The following is a 12,731-nucleotide window of genomic DNA, read 5'->3' on the forward strand; positions in this document are numbered from 1 at the left end:
TAACAGAATAATTGACTTAGGAGGGACCTTGGAGGTCCTCTAGTCCAGTGTTTCCCAACCTTGGCAACTTGAAGACATCTGGACTTCAACTCCCAGAATTCCCCAGCCAGCATTCGCTGGCTGGGGAATTCTGGGAATTGAAGTCCAAATATCTTCAAGTTGCCAAGGTTGGGAAACACTGCTCTAGTCCATCCCCTGTTCAAGCAGGAGACTATTCCATTCCAAACAAATGGCTGTCCAAACGCTCCAGTGATGGAGCACCCACAACCTCTCGAGGGAAGCCATTCCCAAATAATCAACCTTAATTTAAAAGAGACGTTTTAAGGCTTTCCCCCAGAAGAAAAATTGCAGCCACCAGATTCACAGCGTGCAGCGCCACTGGGCTTAAATCTGGGCAGGAGGGGAACCTGCAGCAGCACCTGACATGATTCAGCCCAGTTGCTTCTCTGCTTCCGGGCGTGGAGGAAAACAAACAGCCCGACTTGCTCCCGGACTCTCCTCCCACCTGCCCTCAACTCACCTTCCAACGGCTGCGTCCATCCTGGGAAGAACAGAAAAGCCGCTCTGCACTCCACCACCCCTCCCACGAATCATCCGGAAGAGGAAATTCCTCTGCGTTTCTCCTCTCCTCCCATCCTTCCTCGCATTGCAATGGTTTAAAAACTCCTTTTTCTAGACGTAAGCCAGGATGGCGCCCTTGTATTGATGGCTTCTTAGGCACAGATGTTGCCTGACCGCCATCTAGCGACAGGAGGTGGAAACACACGATTTTTTTCCAGGCCCCACCAAAGCGTTTGGAAGATGTTTTCACTGATTAAGTGGCAGCAGAACGTTTTCAACTCCAAGTAACCGATCCAAGTGAAATAGTGAAATGTGATATTGCTTAAATCTTTGCAGTCTCCTTGGCAAGGTTCCTTGGAAGGGGTTTTCCCCCTTTCCTGCTTCCTAGGGCTGAAGGGACTGGCCAAAGTTGAACAGATGGTTTTTCCTTTCAGGTGGGACTAAAATTGAGCATTTCTCTGTCTCTAACCTGGTGCCTTCACCATTACACCAAACTGGATCTTCATAAACAATCTAGACAAGGGGTTAGAAGGGGAAATTTTCAGACTATACTAAACTGGCAGGAAAGCATGCAAAGAACAACAAAGATTATTTGGGGAATGGAAGCTAAAACATATGAAGAACCATTATAAGAATTGGGTATGTCTAGTCCAGTGTTTCCCAACCTTGGCAACTTGAAGATATTTGGACTTCAACTCCCAGAATTTTCCAGCCAGCGAATCCTGGCTGGGGAATTCTGGTAGTTAAAGTCCAGATATCTTCAAGTTGCCAAGGTTGGGAAACACTGGTCTAGCCTAATGGAAAAAAGGACTAGAGGTAACATGATAGCAGTATTCCAATTTATTTATTTATTTATTTATTTATTTAGTTAGTTAGTTAGTTAGTTAGTCCAATACATAATGAGAGTTTTAGTGGGTGTATATATATATATATATATATATTTGTTTTCGTAGATTTTCACGGGTATATGTATGTAGACTGTTCTGAGTTCGGGTTTTGCCCCGTGTAATATTTTGAGTGTCTATGCGACGTTTCGGTGAAATCACATTCACCATAATCAGGCTGAAGTTTTAAGCTTCGTGCTGCTGTAAATATGGAATATTTACAGCAGCACGAAGCTTAAAACTTCAGCCTGATTATGGTGAATGTGATTTCACCGAAACGTCGCATAGACACTCAAAATATTACACAGGGCAAAACCCGAACTCAGAACAATCTACACACACACACACACACACACATATATATATATATATATATATATACACACACACACACACACACACACACATAGTAAAATACACGATGAAGGTTATAGAGGAGATACTCATAGAGAAATATATCTAAGAAAGAATAGAAGAGAATGTATAGGAATGAAACATATCAATGAAAGAATAGAAGAAGAGATATAGGAATAGAAGAAAGGTATAGGAGATATAGGAGAGCAATAGGACAGGGGACAGAAGGCACTCTCGTGCACTTGTACTCACCCCTTACTGACCTCTTAGGAATCTGGGTAGGTCAACCGTGGATAATCTAAGGGTAAAGTGTTAGGAGTTTGGGGATGACACTATGGAGTCCGGTAATGAGTTCCACGCTTCGACAACTCAGTTACTGAAGTCATATTTTTTACAGTCAAGTTTGGAGCGGTTAATATTGAGTTTAAATCTGTTGTGTGCTCTTGTGTTGTTGTGGTTGAAGCTGAAGCTGAAGTAGTCGCCGACAGGCAGGATGTTGCAGCATATGATCTTGTGGGCAATAGGTAGATATTGTTTAAGGCGTGTTAGTTCTAGGCTTTCTAGGCCCAGGATTGAAAGTCTAGTCTCGTAGGGTATTCTATTTTGAGTGGAGGAATGAAGGGCTATTTTGAGTGGAGGAATGAAGGGGTTGCCACAAAGAAGGGGGGCGTCTACTTATTTTCAAAGAACAAGAAGGGAAGGCAAGGATCAATTGATAGGAACAACTGGAGAGAAGCAACCTGGATTTTTTGTACTATATTTTATTCTCATTTATGTAAGCCACCCTAAGTCTGCAGAGAAGGGCGGCATAGAAATCCAACCAACCAAAAACATAAAATAATAAAATAAAATAAAATAGAAACTTTCTAACAGTGAGAACAATAAACCAATGGAAAAGCTTGCCTTCAATGGTTGTGGGTGCTTCATCATTAGAGGTTTTAAAAAGAGTTTAGACAATCACTTCTGTCTAAAATGCTACAGGGTCTCCTATTTGAGCAGGAGGTTGGTCTCGAAGATCTCCAAGGTCCCTTCCATATTTATTCTGATTGATTAACTGAGTGATTGATCTTGAAAGCTGCAGCCTTGAATTTGCTGTTGGAGCAGCAGGAACAGGTCAATGGGCATATTTTTGTGGGGAGGAAGAACAGCCAGTTTGGCATAATGGAGAAAGCACCAGGTTAGAGACAGAGAAACCCTCAGTTCCAGTTCCATCTGAAGTTTAAAAACATCTCAAGTTTGGCCAGTCCTCTTAGGAATCAAAAATTGGGGAAAACCAGAGGTGAAATTCAGCAAGTTCCGACCAGTGGAAATTTTGAGAAGTTTAGGGAAACGGCAAATACCACCTATGACTGTCCCCCGTCCCCATCTATTCTCTGCCACCCGAATCCCCAATGAATTAGAGCAAATGGGGATTGAGCAGTAACCTTCCCCTGGAGTGGGGAGGGAATGAAGATTTTACAGTATCCTTCCCCTGCCCACCAAGGTTCACCATACCCACCAAGCCACGCCCACAGAACCGGTAGTAAAAAAAAATTGAACCCCAACCCCGGGGGAAATCACTTCTAAAAACCCTTGCCAGGGAAACTGACTGACCTAAAGACTGACCTAAATGAGGGCACCAAAAAACGAAGCTAAGGCCAGTAATGTCACATTTCATTATTTCACTTGGCTCAGTTGGAAAGGTCGGTTGCTAGGGGTCGAAAACCATCTGCTGCCGCATAATTAGTAAAAGCATCTTCCAAACGCCTCGGTGGAGATTTGGACAGGTGTGTTTTTCTAGCTCTTGTCCCTAGATGGCGATCAGACAACATCTTTGCCTACAAAGCCATCAACACACTTGTGCCATTCGTACTTCAGCTTAACAGGAGTTAAAAGCCATCGAGGACCGCACTGCTAGAAGGGATGGGAGGAGAGAGGAAGTGCAGAGGAACTTCCTCTTCCGGATCTCTCATGGGAGGAAGGTGGAGTACAGAGTGGCTTTTCTGTTCTTCCGAGGATCGAAGCAGCAGTTGGAAGGTGAGTTGAGGACAGGTGGGAGGAGAGTCCGGTCAAGTGGGGCTGTTTGGTTTCCTGCAACGGCCTGGAAGCAGAGAAGCAACTGGGCTGAAGCACGTCAGGTGCTGCTGCTGCAGGTTCCTCTCCTGCCCAAATTTCAGCCCACTGGTGTGAAACTGGTAGCTGCAATATTCTGCTGGTGGAAAGCTTTAAAAAGTCTCTTTTAAGTTAAAGTTGATTCTTTGGGAATGGCTTCCCTCCAGAGGTTGTGTGTGCTCCATCACTGGAGCGTTTTAAGAGGAGATTGGGCAACCATTTGTTCGAAATTGAATAGGGCAGTGATGGCGAACCTCTTCCCCCTCAGGTGCCGAAAGTGTGTGCGCTATCACTCCTGCGCTAGTGCCCCCAACCATAATTCAATTCTTGGGGAATATGAAAAGTGCCTCCCCTGTCCCTCCCCCACCGGAGACCTTCTGGAGGCCAGAAGCAACTCATTTTCCAACTTCTGGAGGCTTCCCTGGAGCATGGGAAGAGCAAAAATATCCTCCCCATCCCCCCAGAGGCCCTCCAATCAGCTGACTGGAGCTGAGCTAGGGCAATGGCTGGCGTGCTGGCAGATATGGCTCTGCATGCCATCTGTGGCACTTGTGCCCTTTAAATTTTCCCAAATGCATGGGCAGCAACAATTGCTTCTCTAAGAAGAGGGTCATACATGTGCTCACACCCATAATTCCATGCCCCCCCCCGAGTGCAGGCACTTGTGACCCCCCCCTCCTCCCTGCATTTGATGGCATGCCCATTTTTCAGTCTCCCCAGGCTTCAGAGTACTTCTCGGAGTCTGGGGAGGGTGAAAACAGCCTTCCCCCCGGAGATCTTCTAGAGACTGGAAACATTCCATTTCCCAACTTGAAATGGGCCATTTCTAGCCTCTAGAGGGCCTTCTAGGAGAACGCTGTTTTCGCCCTCTCCAGGTTCCTAGAAGACAGGAGCCTAGGGATAGCAAAAAAATTGAACTTCTGATTCATCTGGAAGTCGACAAACTGAATGTTTCTGTCCTCTGGACTGGAGGACCTCTGGGTGATTGGGAAAGGCCTTTTTTACCTTCTCTAGGCTTCTAGAAAGGCTCTGGGGCTTGGGGAGAACAACAAGCAGGCATTCCCACCAGTGTTCCCTCTAATTTTTTGGGGGGGTGGGCGGAAAAGTATAGTGTCTGAGTGGCAGTCCCTTCAAGACTGGGCGGCACAGAAATAATAAATATATTAATAAACAAACAAACAAACAAACAAACAAACAAAAAACCCACCCTGTTTTGCCTCAGAGAATTTCAAAATAAAATACTGTACTGTGTGTCTATAACAGGGAGCTCATAATAGGGCAACTCTATCAATATCAAAATGCCACTTAAATAGTTGAGCTAGTTTCAAACTAGATTTTGATTTTCTTTCTCTCTTCCTTACTCCCATTCTTTTTCTTTCTCTTTTCCTTCCTCTCTTTTTTCTATCTGTTTCTCTCTCTTCCTCTCTTCCTCTCTCTCTCCTTCCCTCTCACTCTTTCCCTCTCGGCTTCTGGGCAGGTTTGGAAAACTCTGAGTTGATGATGATTTTTAAGTGAGCGATTGCTCACTGCTCAACTTAGAGGGAACTATGATTCCCACTCCCTCTGGAGGCTGGAAACAGCCTGTTTCTCGACTCCAAGTGGGCCCTGAGGACCCAAAAATCAGCTGGCTGGCACGCACATGCATGCTGGACCTAAGGTTACGTGCCTACCGATATGGCTCCGCATGCCACTTGTGGCCCACGTGCCAAAGGTTCGCCATCATGGGTAAAGGGTCTCTTGCTTAAGCAGAGACTGGATTAGAAGACATGCAAGATTCCTTCCAATTCTGTTATTCTCTTCTATTCTCTAGCAATGATATTTATGATGCCCTGATAAGTGAAACCAAAGATATTAAAGAGGGTGTACTTTCTTTTTCACTTTACTGTATTTGAGAACAACCCTTTGCACTGCTAGGAATTTGTGATTGACCAAGTCAACAAGTTAATTTCATTATTGAATGGATATTCGAACTTGGATCTGGGTGGTCTACCATGTGTCACAATTAATATAAGAGCATCTTTGAGTATTGTGGCATGTTTGGCTTTTCATTGTAATGTAAACTTTTTTCCCTTTTTTTCTCATATTCTGCAACCTTTTTATGCACAATTAAATATAACCTTTTATTTGAATCTTGTAGAGAAAGAGGATGGCAACACCCCGGACAACTGAGGATAACAAGAAAACATTAAATAGCAAAGCAAGTTAGTCCAGAAATCAAATCTTTAGAGAACCACCCAATTTGTCACCTTCCTCAGCAAGTGAGAGAGAAACTAGAGAACATCAAGAAGAGATTTTCAGCTGGGAAAAATAGAATGTGAAATTCAAGCATACGTTACATAAAAAGTCAAGAGAGATTGTTTTTGCATTGGGCAAAAGAGAGAAACATCTTGAAGTTAGTGGGGAGTAAAAGATCACTTGGAAAGCCACGTAGCGCAAACAGTGTTGAAGAAAATACCACCAAATCAAAGAAGGCATCATCCATATTTTGGACTCCGTCAGGAATATTAGTTGTGAAAAAGCATAGATGTCCCTATGGTGGGAAAGATACAACTTGCAAATCAAAGCTGATTATGCCTAGAGAAAAACTATACAATGCTCTAAATGTGACAAAACCTCTCTTATCAGAACAACTCCATTGTGGTTCTTGAAGAACTCACACATGAGAGAAGCTCTACAAGTGCTCCCAATGCGATAAATGCTTTAGTGACCATGGCAATGTGGAATCATACCAAGGAGAAACCCTTTGGAAGTCCTGATTGTGAGAAATTTTCCTGTGATATTTCCAACCTGGTGATACACCAGAGAAGTCACACAGGCGAAGAACCCTTTAAATGTCCGGGCTCTGGGAATAGTCTCAGTCGAAATTCTCACCCCCTTTCACATCAGATCACGCATACAAGAGAGAAGCCGTTTGAATGTCCTGTTTGTGGGAAAAGTTTCAGTAAGAATTCCAGCCTGGTGACACACCAGAGGACTCATACAGGAGAGAAACCTTTTGAGTGTCCTGACTGTGGAAAAAGTTTCAGTCAGCATTCTAGCCTGGTGACACACCAGAGGACTCACACAGGAGAAAAACCTTTTGAGTGTCCTGATTGTGGAAAAAGTTTCAGTCACAACTCCAGCCTGGTGAAACACCAGAGGACTCACACAGGAGAGAAACCCTTTAAATGTCCTGACTGTGGGAAAAGTTTCAGTCAGAATTCCAGCCTTATTGGCCACCAGAGGATTCACACAGGAGAGAAACCCTTTAAATGTCCTGATTGTGATAAAAGTTTCAGTAAGAATTCCAACCTGATCCAACACCAGAGGATTCACACAGGAGAGAAACCCTTTAAATGCCCTGATTGTGGTAAAGGTTTCAATCAGAATTCCAACCTTGTGACACACCAGAGGACTTACATCAGGAAGAAATTGTTTGAATGTCCAGAGTGTGGGAAATGTTTTTGTGATAATTCCAACCTGGTGATACACCAGAGAACTCACACAGGAGAGAAACCATTTGAATGTCCTGATTGTGGTAAACGTTTCAGTACCACTTCCAGCCTGGTTAGACACCAGAGGATTCACACAGGAGAGAAACCTTTTGAATGTCCTGATTGTGGGAAAGGTTTCACCAACAACTCCACTCTTGTGACACATCAGAGAATTCACACAGGAGAGAAACCCTTTGAATGTCTTGATTGTGAGAAATGTTTCAGTGATAACTCCAGCCTGGTTAGACATCAGAGGATTCATACAGGAGAGAAACCCTTTGAATGTCCTGTTTGTGGGAAAAGCTTCAGTAACAATTCCACCCTTGTGACACATCAGAGGATACACACCGGAGAGAAACCCTTTAAGTGTTCTGAGTGTGGGAAAGGTTTCAGTCACAGTTCCTATCTCAGTTGCCACCAGAGGATTCATGCAGGAGAGAAACCGTTTGAATGTCCTGTTTGTGGGAAAAGTTTCAGTCAGAATTCCCACCTTGTGGAACACCAGAGTACTCACACAGGAGAAAAACCCTTTAATTGTCCTGAATGTGAGAAAAGTTTCAGTCAGATTTCCACCCTGGTTCAACACCAGAGGACTCACACAGGAGAGAAACCGTTTGAATGTCCTGTTTGTGGGAAAAATTTCAGTCAGAATTCCAGCCTGGTTTTACACCAGAAGATTCACGCAGGAGAGAAACTATTTGAATGTCCTGATCTTGGAAATGTTTCTCTCAGAGATCCCAGCTTGTACACCAGAGGACTCACACAGGACAGTATGAGTGTCCACTTTATGGAAAAAGTTTCAGTTGGAATTTCAACCTAGTGACACAGCAGAGGACTCATACAGGAAAGAAACCATACGAGTGTCCAGACTGTGGGAAAGACTTCAGTATTAGTAGTACCCTTCTAAATTGTATGCTTATACACAGGGGAGAAAGCATTTAAGAGCCTCAACTGTGGATGGTGCTTTGCAAATGGAGGGGAGGCCTAAAGGACCAAACCTTCCCTCCACTTGCAAACATCAACATCTCAATTTGTAGAGAATAGAGACCTAAAGTGCGAGCTTACACAATATTTCGTGCTATTGATCTCGCTGTATGTTAGGCCTCTGTTCTCTGTGAATGCGGGCAAAGAAACTGCAACAGGGAGGACGTCTTTGCAAGATAAGTGACTCTCCTCAGGCGAAATACCTGTGAAGACCAGGCAGGGGCAGAATCCATGGTGTGAATGTTGTAGAGGTTCTGCAGTCATTTATAAAGGTGAACAATTGCCGTGGTGCTGCAATATTCATAATTCTGGGATTTGTTGGTAAACCCTAGGGGACGCTTATCGCATAAGTAATGTTTCCTAAGGGTACACTCATAACCCGGAGATTATTATATTTATTTTTGAAGAATCATGTAAAAATCTTTTTTGGGAGTGTTCTTTACACTTTTATCATGGTACATGATAGAAATGCCACATACATTTTTAAGAGAAGATTGAACTGCCACTTGACTGGTGTGCTATAGGGTTCCTGCTTGGGCAGGGGGTTGAACTTGATGGCCTTCATGGTCCCTTTCAACTCTAACAATAAATAAATAAATACAGAATCCCAGCCTTTTTGTCCTTGGGTGCCCTTGAGATTTTCAGCCTCAAAATTCTCCAGACAGTATTTCTTGGGAATTGGAGAACTTAGACTATAGTTAGAGATTGTGGCTCCTCATGTAAGGAGAAAGTGAGAAGAGAAATAGAGGAGTTGTAAAGTTTATCTTTTCTTAACCGTTTTAGAAATTCAATGCACCAAATACGTCGTTTCAAATTGTGTCAGGAACGAGAGACCAAAGAATTCCAAGATTATTTCCCCAACGCTATTTCAAAAGACAGGTACATTTTTTAAAAAATACATGAAGGACAACCAACAACCCGGGCCAGGTATGTGGAGAAATTAAGAGACTTTTGGCCTGAGTCTTAAGTCCAACTGATTTCAAATTTAAACATATGCAAGAGTTTTAAAATTTAAAACAATAAAAACATGATTTCCCTTTTTAAATTTTCTTGGTATCACATTTCAGTGTACATACACATGGTAGGCACAAATCAGGCAAGCAAGCTACTGTATCTTCTTTAACTGTACATGTAGAACTATAATGCAGATAGAACACTGCATTGGTTGCCGATCAATTTCCGGTCCTAATTCAAAGTGTTGGTTTTGACCAATAAAGCCCTTCATGGCATCGGACCAGAATATCTCCGGGACCGCCTTCTGCCGCACGAATCCCAGCGACCGATTAGGTCCCACAGAGTGGGCCTCCTCCAGGTCCCGTCGACTAAACAATGTCGTCTGGCGGGTCCCAGGGGAAGAGCCTTCTCTGTGGCAGCCCCGACTCTCTGGAACCAGCTCCCTCCGGAGATTAGAACTGCCCCCACCCTCCTTGCCTTTTGTAAACTCCTTAAAACCCACCTCTGCTGTCAGGCATGGGGGAATTGAGGCACACACACCCCTCGGGCCTATACAATTTATGTATGGTATGTTTGTGTGTATGTCTGTTTTAATAATGGGGTTTTTAAAAGTTTTTTAAATGTATTAGATTTTTTATGAATTGTTTCATTGTATGCTGTGAGCCGCCCCGAGTCTATGGAAAGGGGCGGCATACAAATCTAATAAATAAATAAATAAATAAATAAATAAATAAATAAATAAATAAATAAATAAACACAGATGAGGAGAATGATGCAGAAGGAGAGAAGAAAAATGCCCTCTCATGACCTCCCTTAAATAGACAGCTTCTTAAAGTGGCAGTAAACCTGCTGACTCATTCTCATTTCATCATCTTGACTGAGAGCCTTACAGCGGCTGGTCAGCTCTAAATATTCGTTACCCTGATCATCTTTATCATGCCTCATTTTATTATGGATATGATTCAGAAACCCTTCCAATGTTCCCAAAGCCTGATGATTGAAAGGATTCCTTATTACAGGTTTCTTGGCAGCTACCCCCAAGTTGTCATTTCCTTCTTCAGGGTGTTTCTCTCCCCTACCCCCTCTCTCTCTCACACAGCCCTATGGACATCGCAAACATCTCAGCAAGAGTAACCTGACTATTCCCTGGCAGTCAATGGGGGAGGAAGAGAGATAAAGGAAATGCGGAGGGCTTGGGAGCCCCAAAATGGGCCCATTTTGGAGAAAAGGGGCCATGCAGAGCATTGTAGAGTGCTTTGGGGGGGGAGGGTGAACACACAATGCACAGAGGACACACTTTTTTTTTCTTGTTTTCCTCCTGTAAATTATGTGTGTCTTGTAGTCCGAAAAATACAGTATGCACTCTGTGAGATATGGTCAGTGGATGTAAACGCCTTGAGCCACTGGTCCAGAAGGTGCAAAGAAGGTACTTTGCATATATTTTTTCACAGAAAAAGAAAACATGTCTCAACTTATCAAAAAAAGAACTGAGACATGTTAGGAATGCAAATTAAAACATGGAAAAGTAAGGCAAGAGAACAGCTGTCGGCTCTAGACCAATTCAAAATCACTGGGTTTGGAAGAACTGAGTCCTAGAATTCCGAAGGAAGTAAACGTGATTTGAGAACCATTGAAATCTATGTTTCAAAGACCTTGGAGTATGGGGGGAACTAGAGGTAGATGTTCATTTAGTGACCAAATTTACAACAACAATGAAAAAAGTGACTTATCACCATTTATCACCCTTATGACTATTGTAGCATTCACATGGTCATGTCATTTATATTTGGATGCCTGACAACTGACTCAAATTTATGAGGGCTGTAGTGTTCCAGAGTCATGTGATCCTCTTGTGACCTTCTGACAAGCAGTGTCAATTGGAACATCGAATTCACTTAACGACTATGCTATAACTGTTACTAGTTTAACAATAGCAAGGATTCACTTAATAAATGACATAAGAAAAGTTGTAAAGTGGGGCAAAACTCAACAAATTCCCCACTGAACAACATAAATTTTGGACTCAATTGTGGTTGTAAATTCAGGACTATCTGTAATTGAGGACTGGAAATTAGAGACAAATCAATCTGACATTAATACCTGGTAACATCTTGGAAAACATCTGTGAACACCTTGAAGCAAACCAGTAGCCAACATAGGTTAATCAAAAACAGATCATGCCAAACAAACTTTATTCCATTCTTTGACAAAGGGATTAAATTGGTGAACCAGAGAAATACTATGGACTCTCCCCATTGCATACTTAGATTTTGTAAAGCATTTGAGAAAGTAGATTACAACTGACTTCTTGGTAAGCAAGAAAAATGTGGAATTTCCAGCCAGGTGGTACATGAGAGAACTCATACAGGTGAGAAACCCTGATTGTGAGAAAAGTTTCAATAATAATTCCAACCTTATTAACCATCAGAGGATTCTGTTAGATTTTGCAACAATTCAACACATAAGTAAATAATTCAGCAGGATTCATGTATAAAAGAAACTCTTCTATATACAGTAATATAAAGCATGATGCATGTATGCAATACTTATAAGGCAGAATCCAGAAGCACTGAAGCTATATAATACAGAGGCAATACAGTGTTCCCTCGATTTTCGTGGGGGATGCGTTCCGAGACCGCCCACGAAAGTCGAATTTCCGCGAAGTAGAGATGCGGAAGTAAATACACTATTTTTGCCTATGAACAGTATCACAAACCTTCCCTTAACACTTTAAATTACAATTTCCCATTCCCTTAGAAACCATTTAGATTATTACTCACCATGTTTATTTATTAAAGTTTATTAAAAAATGTTTTTTAAAGGCAGAGAAAAGGTTGGCAATGACATATGACGTTATCGGGCGGGAAAAACCGTGGTATAGGGGGGAAAACGCGAAGTATTTTTTAATTAATTTTTTTTTTAAACGTGGTATACAGTGTTCCCTCGATTTTCGCGGGTTCGAACTTTGCGAAAAGTCTAAACAGTGGTACCTCGAGATACGAGTTTAATTCGTTCCGGACCTGCGCTCTTAAGTCGAGCAGCTCTTATCTCGAACGACTTTTCCCCATAGGAATTAATGTAAATAATTTTAATTGGTTCCAGCCCTCAAAAACTCACAAAGTTAGTCTAAATTATGCAAAAAGACATTGCAAGAATAAATGTAACTTTACTTATTAATAAGATGATAAGCTGAGAGCTTTCCTTCCCTTCCTCTTTTTACCCAAAACAATCAACATGGCAAACTTTTATTTTTATTCATTAAACTGTAGTTATTTATTCAACTTCACTGCCACCCAATCCTGTAGAGGGAGGAAAGAAGGGAGGAAGGAAAAGGAAAGCAAGAAATGGAAGGAGGAAAGGAAGGAATGAAAGAAAGGAAGGAAGAAAGGAAGGAAGAAAGAAAGGGTGAAGGGACAGGAACAGAGGAAGG

The 12,731-nt window shown here is 42.4% G+C and overlaps 2 protein-coding genes across 3 annotated transcripts in view; one reads left to right on the top strand and one right to left on the bottom strand.

Annotated features, from left to right (window-relative positions):
- LOC139160009 (zinc finger protein 850-like) overlaps positions 1 to 622 on the bottom strand; it is a 32,384-nt gene extending 31,762 nt beyond the window's left edge. Inside the window, exon 1 of the mRNA XM_070737498.1 lies at positions 521 to 622. The gene's annotated coding sequence lies outside the window, so the exon portion shown is untranslated. The remainder of the gene's footprint in view (positions 1 to 520) is intronic.
- Positions 623 to 3,745: 3,123 nt separating this feature from the next.
- On the top strand, positions 3,746 to 9,895 carry LOC139160004 (zinc finger protein 271-like). 2 transcript variants are annotated; one of them, XR_011557868.1, is made up of 3 exons: positions 3,746 to 3,815; positions 6,028 to 8,619; positions 9,131 to 9,895. XR_011557868.1 is itself a non-coding variant. In XM_070737495.1 (2 exons), the coding sequence occupies exon 2, from the start codon at positions 6,600 to 6,602 to the stop codon at positions 8,181 to 8,183; it is 1,584 nt and encodes a 527-aa protein (XP_070593596.1). In that variant the 5' UTR covers positions 3,746 to 3,815; positions 6,028 to 6,599; the 3' UTR covers positions 8,184 to 8,956. The 2 variants fall into 2 exon arrangements, 1 of the variants encoding a protein (XP_070593596.1); XM_070737495.1 differs by lacking the exon at positions 9,131 to 9,895 and having other exon boundaries at positions 6,028 to 8,956.
- Positions 9,896 to 12,731: the final 2,836 nt, after the last annotated feature.

The sequence above is a fragment of the Erythrolamprus reginae genome, chromosome 2 (assembly GCF_031021105.1).
Source record: "Erythrolamprus reginae isolate rEryReg1 chromosome 2, rEryReg1.hap1, whole genome shotgun sequence".
Taxonomy (NCBI): Eukaryota; Metazoa; Chordata; class Lepidosauria; order Squamata; family Dipsadidae; genus Erythrolamprus; species Erythrolamprus reginae.